General features: G+C 45.5%; 1 protein-coding gene across 3 annotated transcripts in view; it reads right to left on the bottom strand.

Annotated features, from left to right (window-relative positions):
- PPP2R2C (protein phosphatase 2 regulatory subunit Bgamma) overlaps nucleotides 1-22,654 on the bottom strand; it is a 325,395-nt gene that overhangs the window by 71,405 nt on the left and 231,336 nt on the right. For all 3 annotated transcript variants that reach the window (XM_025195330.1, XM_025195335.1, XM_025195342.1), the window contains 3 exons: nucleotides 17,516-17,681; nucleotides 13,563-13,675; nucleotides 11,839-12,016 (listed from right to left, as the gene is read on the bottom strand). In XM_025195330.1, coding sequence (XP_025051115.1) covers nucleotides 11,839-12,016; nucleotides 13,563-13,675; nucleotides 17,516-17,681 — 457 coding nt within the window. The remainder of the gene's footprint in view (nucleotides 1-11,838; nucleotides 12,017-13,562; nucleotides 13,676-17,515; nucleotides 17,682-22,654) is intronic.

Below are 22,654 nucleotides of genomic sequence, written 5' to 3'. Positions count from 1 at the left end.
TCCCTACAAGGCAAAACTATTTTAAAATGTTCTTTAAAAATATTCTATATTTTTCCTGGGTTGTTTTTCTCTGGAATCCATAAAACAATTAAGTCTATGTCCAGAAACTCTACTGCTACACATGCTGTTTTTGTGTCACGCTCACTTCTAGTCTCTTCAGCAAACAGAACATAGTTCATTGTATGTAGCAGGGCTGCCTCAGAGGACAAACACTAAGCCAAATACGTAGCACTGCCAGATTACTTGCTAAGAACTGCCACTTTTATGTAAAATATTGCCTGTGTATTGCTTTGACACGTATATTATGCAATCAGGTTTCAGATCTAAAATATAATTGCATTGTATTCAGGTACCTTCTATGTAGCAAGGGGTTAGGAAACAACACAGTGTTTTTGGGATTGTAAGAGCCCAGACCTTCACAGTTCAGAGTAGAAGGCATGGAGTCTAACAGTACTCACTTACAGAGAGTTTGACTGCCAGAATTTTCTTTTAATGTGCCCACTCTGAACTGTATCATGCACACTTCATGCTTTTACTGTTACTATAGGCAAGTTATGGACAAGTGTGGGTTAGGTTAATGTTGCGTCCTAACATTACCAACAGCTAATCCCGCCTACAGCAGACACAGCTATATTCCTCTAAGACACTTGTATTGTAAAAATACCAAGAAGTTGTATGTAAACAGTAGGGGTGTGTAAAGCAGGCAGTATTCGATTCAGATTCAGCCTGATTTGGGGGACAGTGATTTAATTCACTGATTCAGATCACTGTCCTGATTCGATTCAGTCAAATCTGAATCTGCAGATTCAATTCTGAATCAGAGAATCAGTGATCTGACCATAGACACACCTTTATATGTTTTTTTCTAGGTACCTCAAGGTACCAGATGCAGCTCGTGAATGCTGAGACGGTGGGGCAGATGGAGTGTCCCACAGGAGTGCAGGGGGCAGCAGCAGACATAGAAGTGGACTGGAAGTATTTCTGGTCCACCAAAAAATGTGCAGGGAATGCCCCCTCCCTGCACCCTTCCAGCTCAGCGATTAGCTGCAGGGGACTCTGGGTGCCCTCCAGACCCAGGAGGCACCAGTTGCTGAGCTGGGAGGCAGGGGGGTCCCCTGCACACATGGCGGTGGACCCAAAAGTAGACCAGAAGTACTTCTGGTCCACTTCCAGGTCCGCTGCCGAGCACACAGGGGACCCCCCTGTGCTCCTGTGGGACACTCCATCTGCCCCTCTATCTCAGCATTCACAAGCCGCGCCTGGTATTTTGAGGAACATAGAAAAAACATATAAAGCTGTGTCTATAGTCGAATCATTGAATCTCTCCGAATCAATTTGGAGGCTTCTGTTTCGAGCCAGAGAGATTAATGGGTCTCCTGATTCAATTTGAATTTGGAGATCTGGCCGCCAAATCAGGCCGCATCTCCTCTGAATCACACACCCCTAGTAAACAGTGATTTCTGTGGAATGGGAAGTAAAACAGAATGGGACTACAGTATCTTGGTACTTGCTTATTGGTTCCTTCAGTCTCAGTGAGCCAGACTTTGTAATTTCACTATGATAGAGGACCATGTATATTCTTTTTTGGGCAACTATGGACAAAAATATATTTGAATATAGATTGATACAGATATAACCATCCTCTACCATCTCTTCCAGCTGTATTACCCTCTTGTTAATCCCATGTTTGCTTTGGAGTATTGGCTCTAATATTACCAGGCAAGTCCTACCTAAAACCTCTTCATAACAAACCCTACATGGGTCCCAACCCAACCTACTCCCCCTAATGAACACCCAACACTATCCAACTGGAGGACACAATTCATTGTCATGTGGACATATGGAGTACAGCCTGATAGCCTTCCCAATGGTCAGAGCTGGTTTAGGCTATGCCTCAGAGAACTACCACCTGAATTCTCTCATTACCTGCTCTGATGTGTACTCGTGCAAACTTGTCTCCATGTCATCCTGACTCCTAGATACTGAGTTTTTAAAAAGTTGATCAAGATATTTCTTTTATGATTCTATATCTTTCCAAACAGCTTTGATGTAACAAAAAGCACACAGGTACTTTTTTGTATCCCAACTATTATTTAGACATGTACTCTTGTTTTTTCTTCCTTAGAAGTCTCAGAATACCCATGGAAATTGCGTGTTTTCTCCAGGAACTGGTTAAATCAATGGTTCAACAAAACTCTAAGAACATCATATATGATCAGCAAACATTCCACTGAGTGAAGTTGTGAGTGCATGAAATGCAGCTCTCCTAGCAGCAGCTGAAGACTAAATAAATGCATAATAGCAGCACCATAAACTCCTGAATGGTATTTTTAAATCTCATACACTTATGCTTTCTAACTGTCCTATCTGTAAACACAGCAGTGGCTGTGGCCCTAAGAACCCAGTCTCCTTTTCAGCTTTCCTATTTCATACACATTTGCCAGAATTTTTATAATGCATCTTGAGGATCCAGGCTTTCCTGATGACTGCAAAAAAGAGTCTGTATAGTAAGGCAAATGTAATATAATGTTGTTTGAATCTGGGGTAAGGTCATATTAAGCAGTTTACTTAAACTTTCTGCCTCAGTTACATAAAAACATTCTCATGTACCTACTTCTAAGTCTGCTGTCAGGATTAGCTGTATGTTGTGTGTAATGTATTTGAAGATAAAAGGTCTACAGAAATGTCAAGTATTATTACACAGAAGCATGTTCAGATCATTTAAGTTTTGATTTTATCACTATGTCCACAGTAAGCTTTTCATTTTCAGGGATTTACACATATTTTGGAGATCAGAATTCAGCTTGAGCTGATATTTAGTATGCAAAGTTTCACCATGGAAAATCACCTTAAAATAATGAATCTGGTCATCCTGAAATATAATAAATATTTGGGTCTTTAAAGCTGATTAAGGTGGTTCTTTTATGATTCTGTATCTTTTAAAACACCTTTGGCATAACAAAAAGGATTACTTATAATAAAGTTGTTATCTTTCATAAATATGTTTGCATATACATAGCAAACATTCTGAATACAGGAATAGTTATCCTGAATCATGCCAGTTATTGTTACCCTGAATCATGTTTCCTAACCCAGTATCCCATCAACAGAAGTGGCCAGATACTTCAGAAGAAGCTGGAAGAAAATATACAATTAGCATTTATGGAATAAATCTAGGTCAATGTAAAGAGGGGTTGAAAAGAACAGTTTCCTATCCTGTGAAAATCTCCCACTTTTTTCCCTGATCCAGGTAACTAGTGCTCTCCTCCAGCTCCCTCTGCCCCTTATCTGGGACCAGGAGAGCATACTTGTTCCTGTTTCCATCCTCTTTAACCAACAAAAATAACATGCTCAAGTTCACCCTGATCTGGATTAGAGCTTTTCCATAGATCCAGAGCTTTGGCTTGACAATTACTGGTAATGCAGTACCCCTTTCCAGAAAGTGCATGAAGGCACACATGTGCATGCACGTGGGCATGTTGTGGGTGGAGGTAGGGAAAACGGCATTGGTAGATGCCTCTATATGGCACCCTTCCACCCTGGCAGTTTGTGTATGTTCCCCTAGCAGAGCTGCACACGAAAGGTGATTCAGAGGTGATTCACGAGGGTTTTGAAAGAAGAATGGGATGCTGCAGGCTGCATAGTAGCGTCTTTTGCCAAGCTCCTGTTGCCAAAAGTTATCCAAAGAATGAGTTAGTAGAGGAATGAGTAAATACAGAGAGACATGAACAGGATCAGACCAGGTTCTGTGCAACTGCTTGGACAAAGAGGAAGGGAACAGCTAAGCTATAGAGAGGCTGAACCTATCCATTAGTGGTGTGTGAAATGGGCCCTATTCAATTTGGATTCAGATTTGGATTTGGCCTGAATTGGGGACAGTGATTCAATTCGTTGATTCAGATCACTGTCTGGATTCGGAGATTCAGCTACTAAATTGGGCCAAAATCTCTGCCAAATTGAATCAGGGACTGAAGCGTCTCACAGCCCTGCTATCCATGTACGTAGTAGGCCAGTGTGAATAGGGAAGTATTTGATTTGGATTCAGCTGATTTGGACAACAGTGATTCAATTTGGAGGTTTGAATCACTGTCCTGAATTGATTTGGCTGAATTGGCATTGGAAGATTCGGTGCTGATTCGGAGAGATTCGGAGATTTGGCCATATATTATATTGGGGAATCACTAAAATACCTATAACTTTATAATTTGGGGGCATATTTGAATGAAAACAACAGGAATGATAGCCCCTTCTGTGGTCACAAAGCCTGCCAAGTTTCAAGGAGATAGGTGCAGGGGTTCTGGGAAACTGCACCTCAAGGTGCTGACAAGCAAAACTTGTGACGTGTGAGTGACTTTGTGTGTGTGTTAAGGCACAGCGTAGTGAAAACTGCAGGGAGGGTAGCCCCTGTTCTCACCCTTACACCTCTACTGCAACCAGTAAGCCTCAGGCCTCTCAAAGATCTTTCAGGTCTGTGCTTGCCCCAGCCAGGACTGTGCGGTGGCTGGAGGTTATCAGGTGCCTCCTGCTCCTACCCGCTTTTCACCAGGGAGGTTTGTGGTCCTGGCATTTCCTGGGGCTGCCACCACGCCCACCCAGGCCTCCTTACCTTGGCAGGGTGCAGTTTTAGGTCATGCTCAGGATGATATAGGGCCTCCTCCTCCCCATATAGCCCTAGCCCTTATACCTCCAAGTTCTTCCTGGCAAGTGAACTCAGCAGGGAAATGTTCTTCCCCTGCTGGCTGGTGAGAAACTAAACTGCTACCTCCAGCTCTGAGAGTGGGGCATTAAATGGCCACCCTATCCTCCCAGGGCATACACCACCCCTCATGTGGGATGAGGGAGGCCTGCCAGGTGTCAGACAGAGTGATGCAGGGGTTTATGTGAAACTGCACCTCAAACTGCTGAAAGCAAAACTCGTGTCACCTGTGTGTGTTAAGGGGTGTAGGTTGTAGCCATGGTGGTCTAAGGACATAGGCCAGACAAGGTCCTTAGGGTCAATCTGATATCTTGTATTAAACCAATGGAATAGTTGGAGAAATTCTTCTTTGCAAGCTTTCGGATTTAAAAACCCTTTGTCAGGCTGAGGAAGCATCCAGCTGGTATGTGTGCTCTTCCTGGATGGATGGATGGATGGATGGATGGAATAGTAAAGAAGACAGAGGCTGGCATGCAATGCAGGCAAAAAAGCCAGTCAGTGAAAATGGAAATGGAGGAGTCAAGGGTTGAGAAAGGGGCATGTAGCAGGTAAAAGTGGAGAGGTACCTGGGGAATCAGATGTCAGGCAGGTTGTAGTGTGTCATAAATCCAATGTCTATATTGAGTCCATGAGTTTCTGTATCTAGGAAGCTGAAGAAGTGAAGTTCATAGGCCCATCTGTGAAAAGTGGCCTGTAAATTCAAACAAGCACTGAAGCTTGCTAACCTCATCATCAGAAGCCAACTTCCTACAGCCCAAAACACACTGAATGGATCCAGACCATGCCATGACAAGACATCCAAAACCAGTCAAGTACCTCCAGTACCCCCACAAACTGTGCACCAGAATCTATCAAAGACAGTACCCAACTGCCTGTGGAAGCATATTTCTCACAAAAAAAACCCCAACACTCTGTCTCCAGTCTCTCAGTCCTGATCCTCAAAGGGAATTTACAAACCACTTTTCACAGATGGGCCTATGAACTTCACTTTATCAACCTCCTAGACACAGAAACTCATGGACTCACTATAGATATTGGAATTATGACACACTACAACCTGCCTGACATCTGACTCCCCGGGTACCTCTCCACTTTTATCTGCTACATCCCCCTTCCCCACTACCCCAGCCTGTCTCTCACCCCCTGAATCCTCCATTTCCATGTTCACTGATTGGCTTTCTTGCCTGCATTGCATGCCAGCCTCTGGCTTCTTTACTATTCCATCCATCTGGGAATAGCACACACACACCAACTAAATGCTTCCTCAGCCTGACAAAGCATTTTAAACCTGAAAGCCCATGGCTTGGAGATGGCATCTCAGGCAGCTAAGCTGAGCTCACCTGGAGCCTCACATCTCCACTGCAACCAGCAAGCCTCAGGCCTGTCAAAGATCTTGGGGACCTGGGCTTTCCCCAGCCAGGACTGTGCGTGCGTGTGGTGGCTGGAGGTTATGGCATCTCCTACCTGCCTTTTTTCACCAGGGAGATCCTCGGTCCTGGCATTTCCTGGAGCTGCTGCACCACCGGCAGTCCCTTCAGGCCTCCTGACCCTGGCAGGGTGCAGTTTTAGTGGTCATGCCCAGGACCTGGGGCCTCCTCCTTCCCCATAGCCCCAGACCATACCTCCAAGTTCATCCTGGCATGGGAGCTCAGCAGGGACATGTTCTTCCCCTACTGGCTGGTGATGCAATGAGTGCCACCTCCAGCTCTGAGAGCATGGTATTAAAGGGTTTAAAAAAAATTAAAAGGAAATAGGTGTGGATGGAGTGAGGAGGGTGGCACTCACTCCATGTGCAGGTGGAGCTTGGGGAATGGCAGCAGGGGGAAGTTCACCTTGAGGAACACCAGCTTCTCCACCAACCCAGGATCCAAGGAGGTGTGGTGGGGTGTCACAACATCCCCAGCAATGCTGAACACCCTCTCACTCAGAACACTGGTCAGTGGACAAGACAGGTGTTCCCGGGCAACCGTGGCCACATCCTGTCACATCTGGCTGCGGGTTGCCCAATAAGCCAAGGGGTCACAAGGCAGCAGCTCCACATCCTCAGCGAGATAGGTAGCCACCGAAGGCTCAGTGCTGCCTGCCCGAAGCTGGGGTCTGGTGCGTCTGGACCCAAACATTAAAGCCATGCCCTTGGCCCACATTGGCAGTGGCTGGTGTGGAAGAGCCTGGCTGATGTTGGTGCTGGGAGTGCTGGCACGGGAAAGTGGATCCCCCTCTTCCATGTCCCCTCGCCTCTGCCCTTCTGCCTCCCTGAATCTGTTCACCAGCATTTGCGTCCAGTAATTGACGGTTTTGGTGCTGCTGGTGCACATCCCCTTCACCTTCAGGTCACACATGCCTGCCAGCATGTGGACTATACTGGACCACAACAGATCCAGCCATTTTCTCATCTCCTCCTTCAGCCGCCTCACCAGTGCCTGCACATCTGGTGACAGCGGCTTACCCCAGCCAGGAACATACATTGATCCCCTGGAACGTCTCCATTTGCTTCTCAAGTTCCCTCACTATGGGGATCACCTGACTAAGGAGGGCATCACCAGTGCTGAGGGTCTCAAGGAATGGTTTGAAGACCACCAAGATCTGGGAGATGGTATCCCACTCCATTTTGTTAAGGGGGCCACTGATCCCAAACTCCCCGAGCAAGGGCATCTCATGGATGGCCTGCTGTTGCTCCACCAGCCTTTCCAGCATCAGGTACATGGAGTTCCACCAAGTCTCCACATCCTGCATGACTGTGTGCTGTGGGATGCTCAGCTCTGCCTGTTTCTCCCGCAGCATCTTGCCCCCCTTGATGCTGTGGTGGAAGTAGCCTACCACCCTCCTGCATTTGGAAATGAGCTGGGTGTTAGTGATGGCACCATCACCGGCAGCCCTGTCCCTCTCTAAGGTAAACCTGACTATGAGGTGGAACTTGTGTGCCACACAGTGGATGCCAACAAAGTTGGCATCACAGACTGCCTTGACCATATTGGCCCCGTTGTCAGTGACCATGAACCCGCAGGTGAGCTTACCATGCCCAGTGAGCCAACCCTGCACCATGCGGTTCACGGCCACCATGATCTTCCTTGCTGTGTGGTACTCATCCATCACCTTGGCTTGAAAGAGAGCCCACCGATGGCCTGACTGATCGCACCAGTGCCCTGTGAGGGAGGGGTAGGAGTGATCTCTACCCCAGCTGCTCCAGATGTTGGAGATGAACTGCAAGGCTACCTGCAGCCCTGCCTTGAGTAGCTCCTCCCTTAAGTACTCCCTGCATGTCTCATACAGGGAGGGCACCACCCTCCTGCTAAAGGTGGTGTGTGCAGGCACTTGGTAACATGGGGCCATGAGTGCCATGAGCCGCCTGAATCCTGGCCACTCAACTAAGGAGAAGGACTGGCCATGCAGAGAAAGCATTTCCCCAATGCTCTGGGTGACCTCACTCACTCTTGCAACGCACTCCCTTTTGTCTGCGGCTTTCCCCCACCGCTCCAGGATGGCCTGCCTCTGCTTCATGAGGATGGAGGCTTTGAAGCAAGAGGAGGACTTCCCTTTGGGCACACTCCCACTGGTGCCAGGCTGAGGAGGAACAAGGGCAAAGGGGTGCTGCCTTCTGAGATGCAGCAGCATTGCCATGGTGGTGAAGTGTTTCACCTCCTTGCCCCGGCTGATCTGCCTTTGGCAGTGCTGGCAGATAGCATACTTGGGATCATCTGCCACCTCAAAATGATCCCACACTAGACTAACCCCTGCTTCGGAGTTGAGGGTGGGTATCCTGCCTTATCCCCCGCCTCAGCAGGCTGAGGCACAACAACAGGAGGAGCTGACTCAGCTGAGCCACTTGCCTCCACAACCTCAACCTCCTCCGAGGTGCTTTCCGGAGAAGGAGACCTGGCTCTCTGGGAACTTTGAGGGGTGTGGAGCACAAACTCAGATTCCCCCTTGGTCCCCAGAGTTTCTTTTGCTAGGGCGTTCAGGTCTACTGGTTCCAGATCCATCTCCTCCTCTGGCACTAGGAGGCTCATGCTGGGAGATGAAAGTGGGGTGGAGGAGACTGTCATTCTTCTGTTGGTGGCTATTTCTGGAGTTAAAGGAGGTGGTGCAGGTACTGCTCCCACCTCCTTGCTCCTACTGGCAGAAGACTCATGACTGTCAGAAAAGAGGACGTGTCTATGTTTGGGGGAGGGGGGAGACTTGAAGCTCTAGCTCTCTCCCTACTCCCTCAAGCCCCTCTCCTACCAGAAGACCTGACGCCTGCCTTTCCAGCATGCTTCATATTAATCTTTCTTATGCTGGAAAATGTGGTTGTGTGTGTGCCGCTGTAATATCTCTTCTTCTGTGTGTGTGTGTGTGTGTGTGTGTGTGTGTGTGTGTGTAATTAACTAATAATACCTCTTCTTCTTCTTCTCTGAATACTGTATGTATGTGTCTGACAACTTCTCTGTTGTGTTTAGTTTACTGTATGTGTATGAAACTAATAATATTTCTTCTTCTTCTCTGATTACTGTATGTATATGTCTGACTCCTTCTCTGTTGTGTTTACTGTATGTGTGTGTAATTAATAATATTAATATCTTTACTTCTTCTCTGTGTATGTGTGTGTGTGTGTGTAATATATGTGCTTTCCTGCACAGTGATGGATCACACTGCCAAGGAAAACACAGCTTTCTTCTTTAAAAGTGTGTGTGTGTGGGGTGGGGGGGAATCCCCAAGAACAAATAAGAGGTTTTGGGGGAAGAATAAGTTGAAAGAAATGGATTGGGTAGGGATAAGTAAAGGGATTCTAGTTAGTAAGTTGTAGCCAATCCTTTCCAAGAACAGAAACTAGCAGGAGACTGATTAGGAAGCCAAGACAGTCCAGTACATTTCGGATGCTGTTGCTCAGGCAGAAACAGCTCACAAAAGGGACAGAAAGGTGGCAGACAGCGGCTTATATGCTGTTTCTATGTCCCTCCCCTAGAGCACTGTGACTGGAAGGGGACTCAGGGAAAGATCACAGTCATTGGCCAGCTACAGATGTCAGTCTTCCCCCCCTGCTCCCCCTCCCTCTTAGCAGTTTCTGTTCCCCTGAAAGGCTGCCTTCCAAATCTCCAAATCTTTTTCCGAATCAATTTGGAGGCTCTGAATCAATTTGGAAGGGGGGGGGGTTCCTGATTCGATTTGGATTTGGTGATTCGACCTCCGAATTGGGCTGAATCTTCTCTGAACCAAATCGACAACTGAAACTTCTCACACCCCTAGTACACAGCACCTAATTCCAAGGAGCAGAACCTTCTATGTAGGTACTTATATAGAGATTTAGATGCTTTATTTTAGACTCCCAGATTTGGACAGTTTGTCCCTAATTATAATTCTTTTTATGAAAGTGACCATAAATATGCCTATAGACTCACAGGGAACAGTTACTTATAATGCAGGTCTCAGAGCCTCTTTGCTTAGAATAGGCATAGCAAAGACTGATGTGCAGAGGCAGAGTTGTGTGTGGAAGCATGTACAGAATTTGTCAACTCTTAGGTCAGGCTCTAGGCAGTGAGATCAATCTTTTAGTCTCCTGAGCGATTAAATTAACCTCGTGACCAATGAACAACACAAAAGGCTCTACAAACAAATCTAACTGAAACATAATGTTCAATTAAGGGGGAAGTTGTGACAGAAACTGGCAGAAGTTAGATAAGTCTACTAGTTCTATGTCCTGGCTTTTCTCACCTTGTGTCATGGCCCTAATGCTATTTATGGACCAGGATGTGTATTTAGAAAGAGTGAAACTCATGGCTTCCTCATTCTTTTATCCTGGATTTGTAATAATGAACTGCCTTTGATTCAGGGATGTGCTGCCGATATTTTAACAAGAGAACCCCAGCAACTTTTCACCTTATGCTTATCATAAACCCCATATTGCAGAGGCACATATGCTTGCATAGAAGAGAGCTGGCAAAGTGATGTTTAATACTCCCATTTAAACAAACACCTGCTCTCTCAGAACCATGATCCAGAAGGGAAGTAACAATGACTTAGAAATCAAATTCAGATGTAAATGAGCTATGCAGGAAATCTTCTAATTTGTTCCTGAAAAACATTCTGAGTAGGTTGGCTTTACAGGACACAAGCCAACACCCTAATCTGAATAGTGTGAGAGAAATAAGAGCCTAGAGATATATTCTGTATGGATGTCTTTTAGCACTACCAGCTAAAGGCAACAAAGGTTTTACTTTTTAAGGATCTAATCTAACAGCCCACTGGCTTTCATGAGAATCTTTTCACTGACTTTGGCTCCAGTGCTACAAATGACTCAGCGGTACTGAGAGGGAGGAGACGAAGGAGGAAAGAATTTAACTACAGGAGGGAAATCACCAGAAACATCCCTTCATTTTCATGCCTTCTCGCAGAAACCCTCTTTCAGAACATCCTTGCCTTCACTTCAAATTCCAACAGCCTATTAGGCAAAACCTCCCTTTAGTACACGTAAAACAATCAGCACAAGAAAACTGGAATGGGGGAGACAAAACCAGTATTCAGATCTGGCCTCAAAGTGGCTTTTCTCTCTTCTACTGGTCTCTTTACATTGCATAAAATAAAGAAATACTCTTCTGAGTGCCACGTTTTCCTCCTCCAAACCAACTGCCATTCCCCACTCTGGTGCAATGCAGGTGGTGCCTTCCTAGATGGTTAGAATGAACATCCCATAGTATACGACCAACAAGCCAAAAATGTTATGCAAAGCAGCTGGGTCTGGTAGAATATTGCTTGTGTTTCAGACATCAGGTGGGAATGAACAGGGGTAAGGATGATCAATTCTGAAAAAGTTTATTCCTCTACCAAGAAGCAATCTCCCCTACAGGAGATAGGGGTAATGAGGTATACCCTAATTAGGCGCTTAGCAATGATTCAAAGTTCATCAGTTTCCTGATAATTATTCATTAACCAATTTGGAGGTTGGTATTTATCCTTTACAATTCCCTGGCAACCAGTTACATCACCTAGATCCCCTGCAGAGTGGTGCTCCAGAGCATGATGACTTTATCTGCTAACTCTGACGAACGTGAGGTGTATTTTTAAGATCAAAAAACAAATGCTAAAGCATGTGTTCTATTTTTAAATACATTTTTGAAAGCACTATTAGCCTGAATATCAGTGGAGCAAGCAATCATAATAAAGGATACTGAAGCTCCTGTCTGTGATTGCTAAGTGCCAGAGGTTAATCCTGAGATCATCAGCTGACATGTATGTCTCACAGTCGCTGTTGACAGAAATTGAGTTGACGTGATAGGTGTGACCATTAGCAAAGATCCTCCTGGGAGTGACTTCTACCATTAAATCCATAGGTTTCAACACAGGCACCTGCAAAAAAATGAAAATGGGCAAATAATAAGTAATTTCTGTCCATATGATGAGAGCTGTGATGCAGAGCAGAGAATACAACATAATTACATTTTACATGATTTATTGGGCTTCTTCAAATGCCTTATCAAAAAAATTCAAATGACAAAGGGCCAGATCCAGACTGACCTTGTAGACATTCCTGTTGCAGCATCACTATACCTAAGATTTGCCTGAGGAGTGTGATCCATATCAACAGATTAGGCACCTATCACTACATAGTGAAGGGGGACATCTAGGGGCCTTCCAAAGTCGATTCAGAGTGCATAGATGCTCACAGAGGTACCAAGAACAAGTTAATAGGAAAAGTGAAGTACAGGGGTGTGTCTGAATTCCCACTCCTCCTTCAAGCTCAGCCATCTGACTCAGGGTTCCTCATTAGATCCTGAAATGTGAAGGATATCTGGACTGCCTGGAGGGAAGACACCTACCAGAACTAGGATGGCTAATTGACAGTATACAAGCAGTTCACATTCTCTTTTGAATGATGATCATCTTTTGCCTAATAACCCAGTGGTTAGACCCTCCACAGCTTGTGGGGACTCCTTCACATCCCACACTATCCAAGACTGTGCCTTACCTACCAACCTATAATAAAATAGTCCCTGGGGGAGCCCCACTTCACCTCTCCTATTGAAGCTTGGCCACTGGGTATTCAAAAGTTGAATAATCACAAGACAAAAGGACAACAAGCATAAGGAAGGATAACTCTCTAGCAAATGAAGAGTGTTCTCTGGACTGCTTGCACGCTTTACATTAGACACCTCTACCCTTCAGCTCTTTACTGCGGCTGGGTTCTTCCCTAAAAAAAAATTAAATGTGGCTTCAACTTTTAAACTCCAAGAAATAACTTGGGGTACTACATCAGCATTGCACATATTCAACAGCTCAATTCAGCCATTCTCTCAGCAGTGTTGTGGTAGTTAAATTTCACAGGCAATTGCCTATTGGTTTACCAAATGAAGACTTCAGCTGTACTAGCTCATCCCCAGCTGTCTGCTCCCAGCAGCGCATGTCCTTACCATCAGTTTTAGCTATTCCACATGCCACACTCACAATGGGATGGGTCATTTCTTTCTTTATAATGAAATGAACACATGCCTGAATTTGGCTCATTTTGTCTGAATTTGTCCCTTCAATTGCTCTGAATAAAACAGGAACTTTGTTAAACAGGAACTTAATATATAATGTCAGACAGAAAAATGAAGAACCCTGATGTGAAAATATGGTAATTCAAACTTTAAAAAAATATGTTACTACCTAAACTAAAATGATGCTATTTTTAAACAGTTTTTTCATGTAGATTATTACACTATAAATCATTTGCTTCTTGAAAAAAGTCTGAGAGATTCAAGACCAGATTCTAGGAATTACAATTCCAATCCAGGAAATGGAATTAATCATAAGCTTAAAGTTATGCACATGCTTAAATCCTTTGCTGAATGAGAGCAAGAATATCAAGCAACTGGAGTTTGGGGAAAGAACTCTCATAAAAACAACAGCTTACCTGTAGTGATGTTACTGTAGAAAGATCTTTAAGTTTCCCTTCTTCATCTTTTAAGTTATATCCTTCTGGTCTCTTATCTCGTTCAGTAATTTTCCATAATTTGATAGTTTTGTCTTTAAAAAAGGAAAGTAAGAAATTGGAGCTGTTAAATAGCAAAAGGATCATTAGTTCTGGGCTCCCCAGGGGAAGACTAGAACTAATGGTCATAAATTGCTAGAAGACCACTTTAGATTAGACATAACGAAAAACTTCTCTACAACTCGAGTGTCCAGGGTCTGGAATAGGTTCCCCTATAATCACCTACTCTGGATATCTTCAAAAAACGTTTGGATGCTCACCTTGCTGGGGTTACCTGGCCCCAGTTGTCTTTCCTGCCCAATCGCAGGTGGGTTGGACCTGATGATCTTGGGAGGTCCCTACTAGCCCCTAACATCTATGAATCTATGAACTCTGATCTCTGTACTTGCCTTTAATAGAATAAACATTCCTGAGAAGGTGCCACATTTCTGATCAGTTCAGTTCCATACTGCAATAATCCCATTCAGCTAAATGAGATTTTGCAGCTCGAACCCACTTTTCCAACTGGCTCCTCAAACCTTGACATGAGTTAGCTAGTTCCTGGAGTTATCAAAAATGTGTTGAGCAGATGCTGCTCTCATGAACCAATCAGCCATTTTAAGGTCAAGGGGACTAAGAACTCTTCCTGCACGAGGCGCGGACTTGGGAACCTAAGGCTCTTGTCTATGAGAAGGAAATAACGATGCAATTTATGCCAGTTTGCTTGGGTATCCAAAAGTGACACAATGGGGAACATTGGGAATACGAGATGGACAGCTGATACCTGACCTGCTGCCAGAGGCAAAGATTTTTTATTCTAAAAATCATAAGCTGGCAATGTTAATCAGGACTGGGCAAAGACTGAGACTATTTCTTCTCACTGAAAAAGAAACAGAAAAGAGATAGCAGAGAGAGTTAACAGAGAAAGAGGCTCTAAAGGAGTGTCACTAACTGGGATGGGAATGAGGGAGAAGAGCAGGCAGAAAAAAAAATACACCCATCATCTGGGGGTCAGAATCCTTTTATCAGACACTTGCACGGTATGAGTAAAACTGAATGGCAAGCCATTGCTTCTAGTTGTCGGCTTCCAGAGTGGCTCTGGACCTTCCTACTTTAGTGAGCTCAAGAATTTTCCCTCAGGTCAAGATGTAGAGACCTGGACTTTGTTTAAAGCTGAGGGATCAGGACAACAATCTGAGTTTGCTCTCTATGGGTGTGTCTACACATGACGCTACATCACCATAGTAATGCGCTACAGCAACAGAGAGTCCACGGGTGTCTACACATGACCAGCAGCTTCTCTGCCGTAGTGGTGTGCTCCCCTGTTATAACATGTCGCTATGGCAAAGTAGCTGCTAAAAATAACTTTCCGACGTGCACAGTGCAGTACGGGTAGTTACTGCGCCATGCTTTAGTACTTCCAAAAACAGTAGTAAAACGTGGCACAATAACAACATTGCTGTACGGCAATGTGTAGACATGCCCTATGTGATCTAATGGTAACTGGATCTGTTACATTACCTTAATTCAGGCTAGTTTTTAAAGACACTTCCAACTCTTGTAGACCACAGTTTTTGTTACACAAAGTCCTTGAAAAGAATAGTCTGATGAAATGTGGTCACTTGCTTTCATTTCTGAAGTTGGTTTGCTACCAACGTTCTTATGTTTTAATATCAATAAACCCAACTCCCACAAGCAAAGATAAACTGCCATTTTATTTGGATGTAGCTTTTGTACAAGTTTTAGATCTTTTATCAATTGTTAAACAACAAAAAATCTAAAAATCAACTAATTTATCATCTAAATTGGTACAGCTATAGATAGAGATAAAAAGATGTATGTAGGTATAGCTATACTTCAGCATCTGTACTCTGCTATCAGCTCAGTGTTGCAGCTATATCAATTGCATGAAAAAACTCAATTTCCTTTTGGCAAATAAGTTTTGCTGTCCTGTAGTTTAGTAGATGTATTATAAAGTACAGAATTCAATGCAGACTCCTATTCAACTATATTATTACACAAATACAGTTCATCCTTAATCCCAATGAATATTTTAAGAATAAGCATTTGATGCATTTTTCATATAGGTGTATTTGATCTCTATCAATTAACACATCATTTTTTTTCAGGAAAATGTGTTTATGCAGTGATTAAGGGAGTGTATTTGCTGATTCCTTTTTTACCTATGCATGGTTGCTGGTCTCACAATGCTGCTTTAAAATTCAAAGCATGGTTAAGCTTTGAAAAGTGACTGTAGAAATGGCATTGTGAGGTTCCATAACCATTCAGTCTCATGGGTGCGGGGAAGTTTAAATTAATTAATGCCTGGAAAGCAATTTGAAATCCTCAGATATAAGGCTCTGTATGGGCCACATTCCATCTCAAATCAGAAACTGGCTCAATTAGTGCAAAGAATTACCAGTGAATCATAATAATTTGTTGTTATAACATCAAATTAGCTCAGTTTACAAGCTGAAGTATAATTTTGCTAACTGCAAACACTTCAAACCCTCACTGGGACCTGAAAGCCACAGTGGATTCCTTCTGCCTCCATTAATTAAGATGCTGCAATCAAAACTTAGTTGACAACTTGTTGAGGATAGGTGAACTGGAAAAAATCCAACTCCTTCTCCCATAGCTGTATGGCCTTCAGGGTTTTCATCATGCATTAAAAATGTCTTTTCTGTTAGAAGCAAATATATGAAGACATGTGCAACCAGCTTCAGACATATGGGTGCTACTTCCATTTGAATTCAGTGGGAGCTGCACATCTGTTTTTCTAGGTAATATTTGCTCTGCTGGGAATGTGACCATAAAAATGATGTCCAAATATGTGATGTAACTTTTCTGATCACAACTACGCTTTAAATTTTCAATGTAATTTTTTAAAAATCTTCTTCATGATAATTTTGTATGCAAATAGCAAAGTGAATTCAGAAAACACATCACCACCACCACCATTATCCAGCTCATGTACTTTGATGAACTGATTAGCATGGAACGTGACCTCATCACAACTGTTAATGTATTTATCCTCAGAATAAACTTGGAGGTAGGCACACAGTATTAGGCCCATCATCTAGATCAGAAACTGAGGCACACCAAGAGTCACACAGGAATCTGGAACAGAGCAAAGAGTTTAACAAAGGTCTCTAAGTCCCTGAGCTGTGCCCTAAGTACTCATGCATCACCAACAATAATAGAGATTCTGGAAACCAAATATGTCCCTGGTGATACTTATGCGACTCTACTGCTTACAGATTATTCCCCCAGTGACATATTTGTAAACCTGCTGTTCCTTCTCCCTTGCCTGTTTTTATCCACAACTCTGAAAGCATGTTGCAAAAGAGAATCAGCAACAATATCCCATTATTTCTGCCTTGTTTTCTATGGACATGCATACATAGGAACTTTCTAAACTTCGAAACAGAACTCTGTTAATGCTGCCTGAAAAGTAACCCCCTCCACCCCATTCTCTCTCATATATGTCCATTCTGAAATGCTAACTGGAGTTTAGATAATGAAAAATAAACTCTGTCCATCACTGAATTCAGCAGGCATTGCTGAGTACACTTTCAAGAAATAACCGTTGAATGCCATTTTCACACAGTTTCCTTCAACATAGAACTGTATTTAATAGCAAAACACGGTCAACTCCCTAAATGCCTCATGGGCCTCCAGACAGAAACTGTAAAGCCTGTGAATGGAAATGCAACTTACAAGTAATAAATACAAAAATCAATATAAGAATGTCTCTCCTGGAACTGAAAGCTACTGGAACAGAAATGTGGGTTAAAATGATACTGAAAAGTAGCACGTAAGAGAAATCAGTCGGCAATGAAATGAACCACGATAGAATAATCCTGACACTTCCCAGGATCTTTCTTCTGTCTTACCATTTGTTGACAAGAGAGAGTGGGCTGCATTTTGCTGTGGTAGCCACTTGATCTTGTTTATTTTTTCCTCTATCTCCAAGCTCTTCAAATAATCAAATTCAGGTTCATGGCTCTGGAAAGTGCTGTAAACATTGTATTCACCCTGACTGTAAGGCTCATTTTTGCTCTGCAGAAAACACAAACAAAAATGCGTCTGATGGTGTCAATATTTAATCTCTAGGTTCTGAGTTCACTGAGACAAGGTAAGACAGCAAGCCATTATAAACATGTCTCAAGATATAATTCAATTTCAGTGTTAAAACATGCTGTTGACTGTTTACATATCTTTTACACAAGCGAAAACAAATATTGTGTTTAACAGGCTTGATTATGCTTCATATTCAGAAAAAAGAAAAGCATTAAAGACTGGAAAGAAAGATCCATTATTTCAAGAAAAATATATTTTTTTAAATGTTAGTTACGAAAACACAAAAAGAAAAATCTCAGCAAAAGTCAAAGTCTAAAAACTCAGAACAAGGAATTCAGAGTTATTTTTTTTGCTCATAAGCTCGACGCTGACCATTCCTTCTATCCCTGAAAATGCTTTGCTGCAACCCCCTCAGCCTGTTCAGCCCCTGTACTAACATGAAAGCTACATTCTCACACCGAAAAGCGTGAAACGCTCTCTCGAGCCATCCTTGTTTTCTAAGCCCACTGCATGCATGCACCTTGCCTCTCATCTTTCAAATACAGATTATCGCACCCCCACATCTTCACTACTGTCAAGGGACTGCAATAATTTCACAGCCTACAGAGAAAATCTCATTCTCATGAACAGCAAGGTATACTCTAGCAGCTTAAACACAGTAAATAGGTAAGAATTGGGACAAGATCCTATGAACAGCTTTAACCATTTAAATGATAAACCACTCAGTAACTTACTGAGATGAATCTGTTCAATCCACCATATTTGGGGGAATATAAAGACTGCTATATCTAACTGATTTTCACAATGTGTTTCTGTGACTGAAGTATCCATGTAAAAATATTCAGCCTGACCTATGCATGAACTACGATGTGCATCATTTTTAAGGCAGGGCAGAATATTGCAAACTAGGCAAACTAGGCAAAAATAGTCAAAGATATTGTGTCATGAGTCCTGTAGTTATTATTGTTAAAAGTACATCTCTTATTTTAGCTAAGCATCTTGACAGTGTGTTCAATACTGTACTGTTGGTCATTCCTACATCTGAGTTAGTATTACCACGCCTCAGTTAAGGTTTTTAGCTCGAGTTAAAACAGATTGCAGGGGGCTGTGAAATAGAAAGCAGATATTAGCAGGAATGCAGGGCTGTGAAATAGAAGATAGACATTACCAGGAATGACTAACAGACAGCAAAATGGCAGAAGAAATGATAGTTCGAATAGTGGAACATAAAGAGCTTTAAAAAGGATAGAGGGTCATCAACAACTGTGATGGGGAGAGAGATTAGCAGGAATCAGGGAGAGGATAATGAGCCATGAAATCAATCAACCTTCTCAGTCCTGTCTGAAATGTCACTTCCTCTTCCATACAGTTCATTTGGAAGTTTGTGTGGAGCAGAAATAAAAGGGGGGGGGGTGCAGCTGTACCACTGAACGCCCCCAGATCCACCTCTGGTGCCACCTCAGTACTACATACTGGAAGCATTTACATGAGATGCCTAACTGTGGAGCTGCCTAGTTTACTTCACACTAATTAAGCATGTCACAGGTAGCACATTTAAGTGCAATTAGTTACTGTACAGTTACACACGTGTAGACACAGTCCAGGAGCAAGTTTGCTCCCAAATCAACCGTACCACTATGGGGCTGACATTAGGATAGCCCCAGGGCTTCAAGCTGGGAGCCTCTCCTGCCCCAGAGCTAGGCTGCCTCTATTGTAGCTCCTACCTCAGGTTTTAAAAGGCTGCAGGCATTTTGAGCCCTGTGGCACATCAGCAGGGAGCCTAAGAGTACTACAGGCCCCTTTGTCCCCATGGGCAGGCCGCAGGCTAGCTCTGCCAGCCTGCCTGCACCCCAGCGCTGCTGCCTGGGATTGTGCTGCCATGCAGCTGCCAAAGCCACACCATCCAGCCCACAGGGTGCTGCAGGCTGCTGCAGCCTTCAGCCAGATTCTTTGCCTCTAGGCCCAGCTGCAGGCAGGTTCTGGCTGGTAGGGCCAATTCCACCTAACTGCAGTGCACCCCCAGCAGCATGCCCATAGCCTGCAAGTGTTGTGGGGCATTGTCTCAGTCATGTGGCTGCCAGTCCTGTGCCATATCCCTGCAATGGGTGCTGCAGACAGCTGTTCAGGCTGAGGAGCACATGGACAGCCATACGGGGACCAAAGAGCCCCTGGATCTCTAATGGCTTTCTCCTTGCCCAGGCCCATGCCCACATCCATGCCCATGTCTGTACTTGCCACCCCACCATCCGAGGACACTTGCCAGAGCAGCATGCCATCAATGACAACAAGGACTGAGTGGAACCATTGGCTACGCCAGCCAAAGCCATGTCATAAGGCCCACACAGGGCCCCGACCCCCAGTCCCTGTCTCCTGCCTCCCATCCCTGCCCTCACTCCCCTGCCCTCCCAGCCATCAAGCATGTGCATGAAGGCCCCACAGTGGTCCACAGTGACCTGGAGCACCATGGAGTGAAAGCCCCTCCAATTATAATGGGGCATTCTCCATGGAGTGGGCAGGTGATAGGTATGTGGGTCTCGCCCGGGGCACATGATGCACTGAATCCCAGGGCACAGAGCCCCGCTATCACTGCCAGGGGTTGTGCACGTGGAGCACCGTGTGCCCCAGAATGTCCTGGAGGACCCTGAACACCTCCAGTATGGTCACCCCTGATGCCCACCCCAAAAAGATGGCCCACATAGCAAAGGCTGGCAGGTGTGGACACCTTGAGCAGGGTGAGAGCCAGCTGGGTGTCCACAGGGAGGGGTGGCTATATGGCAGTGTCCTGCTGCTCCGGGTGGGGCCAGAGCTGCTCGAGGAGCTCCTGGAATGTGGAACGAGCCCTGCGGAACATCTTCAGCCACTGCTTGTCATCACAGGTGTGCTGGATAATGTGCAGCCACCACTCCTGGCTGATCTGGCGGCCCCAAAGGCAGCAGGGCTGGAGGCCCTGGAACGTGATGGCAGCCCCAGCGGTGGTGTCCCTAGCCCATTGTCAGTGTGCCTGCTGGTGGCAGCTTCATAGTGGTGGCCCTTGGAGCTCCCCCCGGTGGCAGCAGGGGCTCATTGCAGGGCTGCAGGAATTTCGGTGGTAAGAACAGCAATTTTTCTGTCTAGTCCCAGCATGTATAGATGCCTGCGCAAGAGAGTTTATTCTAGAGTAAACTTATCCCAGATCAAATGTATGTGTAGATGCGCTCACTGTTATTCAGATTACAGGTAATCATGTGAGTTAGCTTTGATAAAAGAGGAAGAAACAGGTCTACAGGCCAACCTGTTATTTGCTTGTACTTCAAAATACAACAATCCCGAAGTCTATCTAGCTACCATGCAAACACAACGTAGATACTCATCTATTGGCTAGGAAGACTTAAGAAACAGGAGGAGGGTGGCATGCAGATTTGCTATTGACTTATCTGAGTTCTGTAAATTTCACTCCATCCTGTACCCTATACTTATAGATGCCTGGCTCTAATATTCTAATTAGTGATCTTTGATTGGTTTTATTTAAATGTCTTTGTTTCATTGAAACATTTCAAACTGGACTGAACCAGATTTTGCAGATTTGGAAGGGATCTATTTAGTTTGGAGTTATTTCCTTGGGAAAGAAAAAGGGAAGATTTATAATCTCCTTTCCTTCCCCATTGTGGAATGCTGCTTAACATTGTCCTGTTTCTTCTTTACTTTAGCTCAGGGATGTCCAACCTTTTTGAATGTGGGGCCAGATCATGAACTTTTTATCACCCAGTGGGCCAGCAAACCATATTCAAACACCCTCTGTCCTGGGCCAGAGAGCCCCTGTCTGTGTAACCCTACTGCACCTGCCTGTTACTGCAAGGTTCATGGTAGCTGCTGGTGGGCAGGGGCAAGAGGGACCCATTCTGCATCCAGCCAACTACTGCCCCAGAGACTGAAGGGGAGAAATAAATAGCTCCACATCTCCATTCCCCAAGCAGCGCAGCCCTACGAGCCGGCACTGCCTGAGGGGGGCTGGTGTGAGGCGGCTGCTGCACTGCAGCCCCTCACCCGCCCGCCCGCACGGTACCGCTCACCGTGGTGCCCAGCCACCCATGCACACAGCCCTGGTGGCCTCAGCGCTGCAAGCCCGAACCACGGGGTCCAGCAGACACCGGCTCCTGCTGCCTCGCCCCACAGAGGTCATGCCAGGACCCTGCCTGCCGAGGCGCCCCTGTGCTGGCTTCCCATGTGATGCTGGGGATGGGAGGAGGCTGGCCAGGTCGGCATCAGCCAGCAGGAGTGGCGGCGGAGCCATGTGCTACTCGGGACTGACCGGTGCAGGCAGGGGGAAAATGCTTTTCTCCAGGGCATCGTGCCTCCATGTTTCACTGTTCCCCCTACACTTCCTCGGTTCCCCCTGCTCAACATTGGCTCCAGGTCCCGGCCTGCTGTCCCCCTGCCATCCTGGTACCTGGAGGGCCCTGCTCCCAGGGCAAGTGCTGGCGGACCCGAGCCTGGCTGTGGGAGAGGCTCCAAGCATCAGGCTTCTTGGGCGCCCAGGGGCAGGCGCCTGCCGGGCTGTGCCGCCCCCAGGTGCCTTGGGCAGGCCCCCAGGGCCGGGCAGACCTTCCCTGGAGGCCCGTGCAGGCTCCAGGTGGGAGCAGCAGGCCAGAGGCTTGCAGGGGGACTCGGAGCCAGCTCCATCCACTCCACGTGCTGCGCTAGCAGTTACCCATTGGAGCCTGGGAGCAGGCGCCTGCCGGGCCCTGCCACCCCCAGGCACCTCAAGCAGCCCCAGCGGGCCAGGCAGCCCCCTCCTGGAGGCTCTGGGGGGGAGCAGCAGCAGGCCAGAGGCTTGCAGGTGGACTCGGAGGCGGCTCCATTCACTCCATGCATCGCGCTAGCAGTTACCTTTTGGAGCCCGGGAGCAGGCGCCTGCCGGGCCCTGCCACCCCCAGGCACCTTGGGCAGCCCCACTGGGCTGGGCAGCCCCCTCC

This window comes from Alligator sinensis, unplaced genomic scaffold (genome assembly GCF_000455745.1).
Source record: "Alligator sinensis unplaced genomic scaffold, ASM45574v1 scaffold421_1, whole genome shotgun sequence".
Classification (NCBI taxonomy): Eukaryota; Metazoa; Chordata; order Crocodylia; family Alligatoridae; genus Alligator; species Alligator sinensis.
Note: the sequence above shows the minus strand (reverse complement) of the source record. Positions and strands in the feature narration are given on the sequence as shown.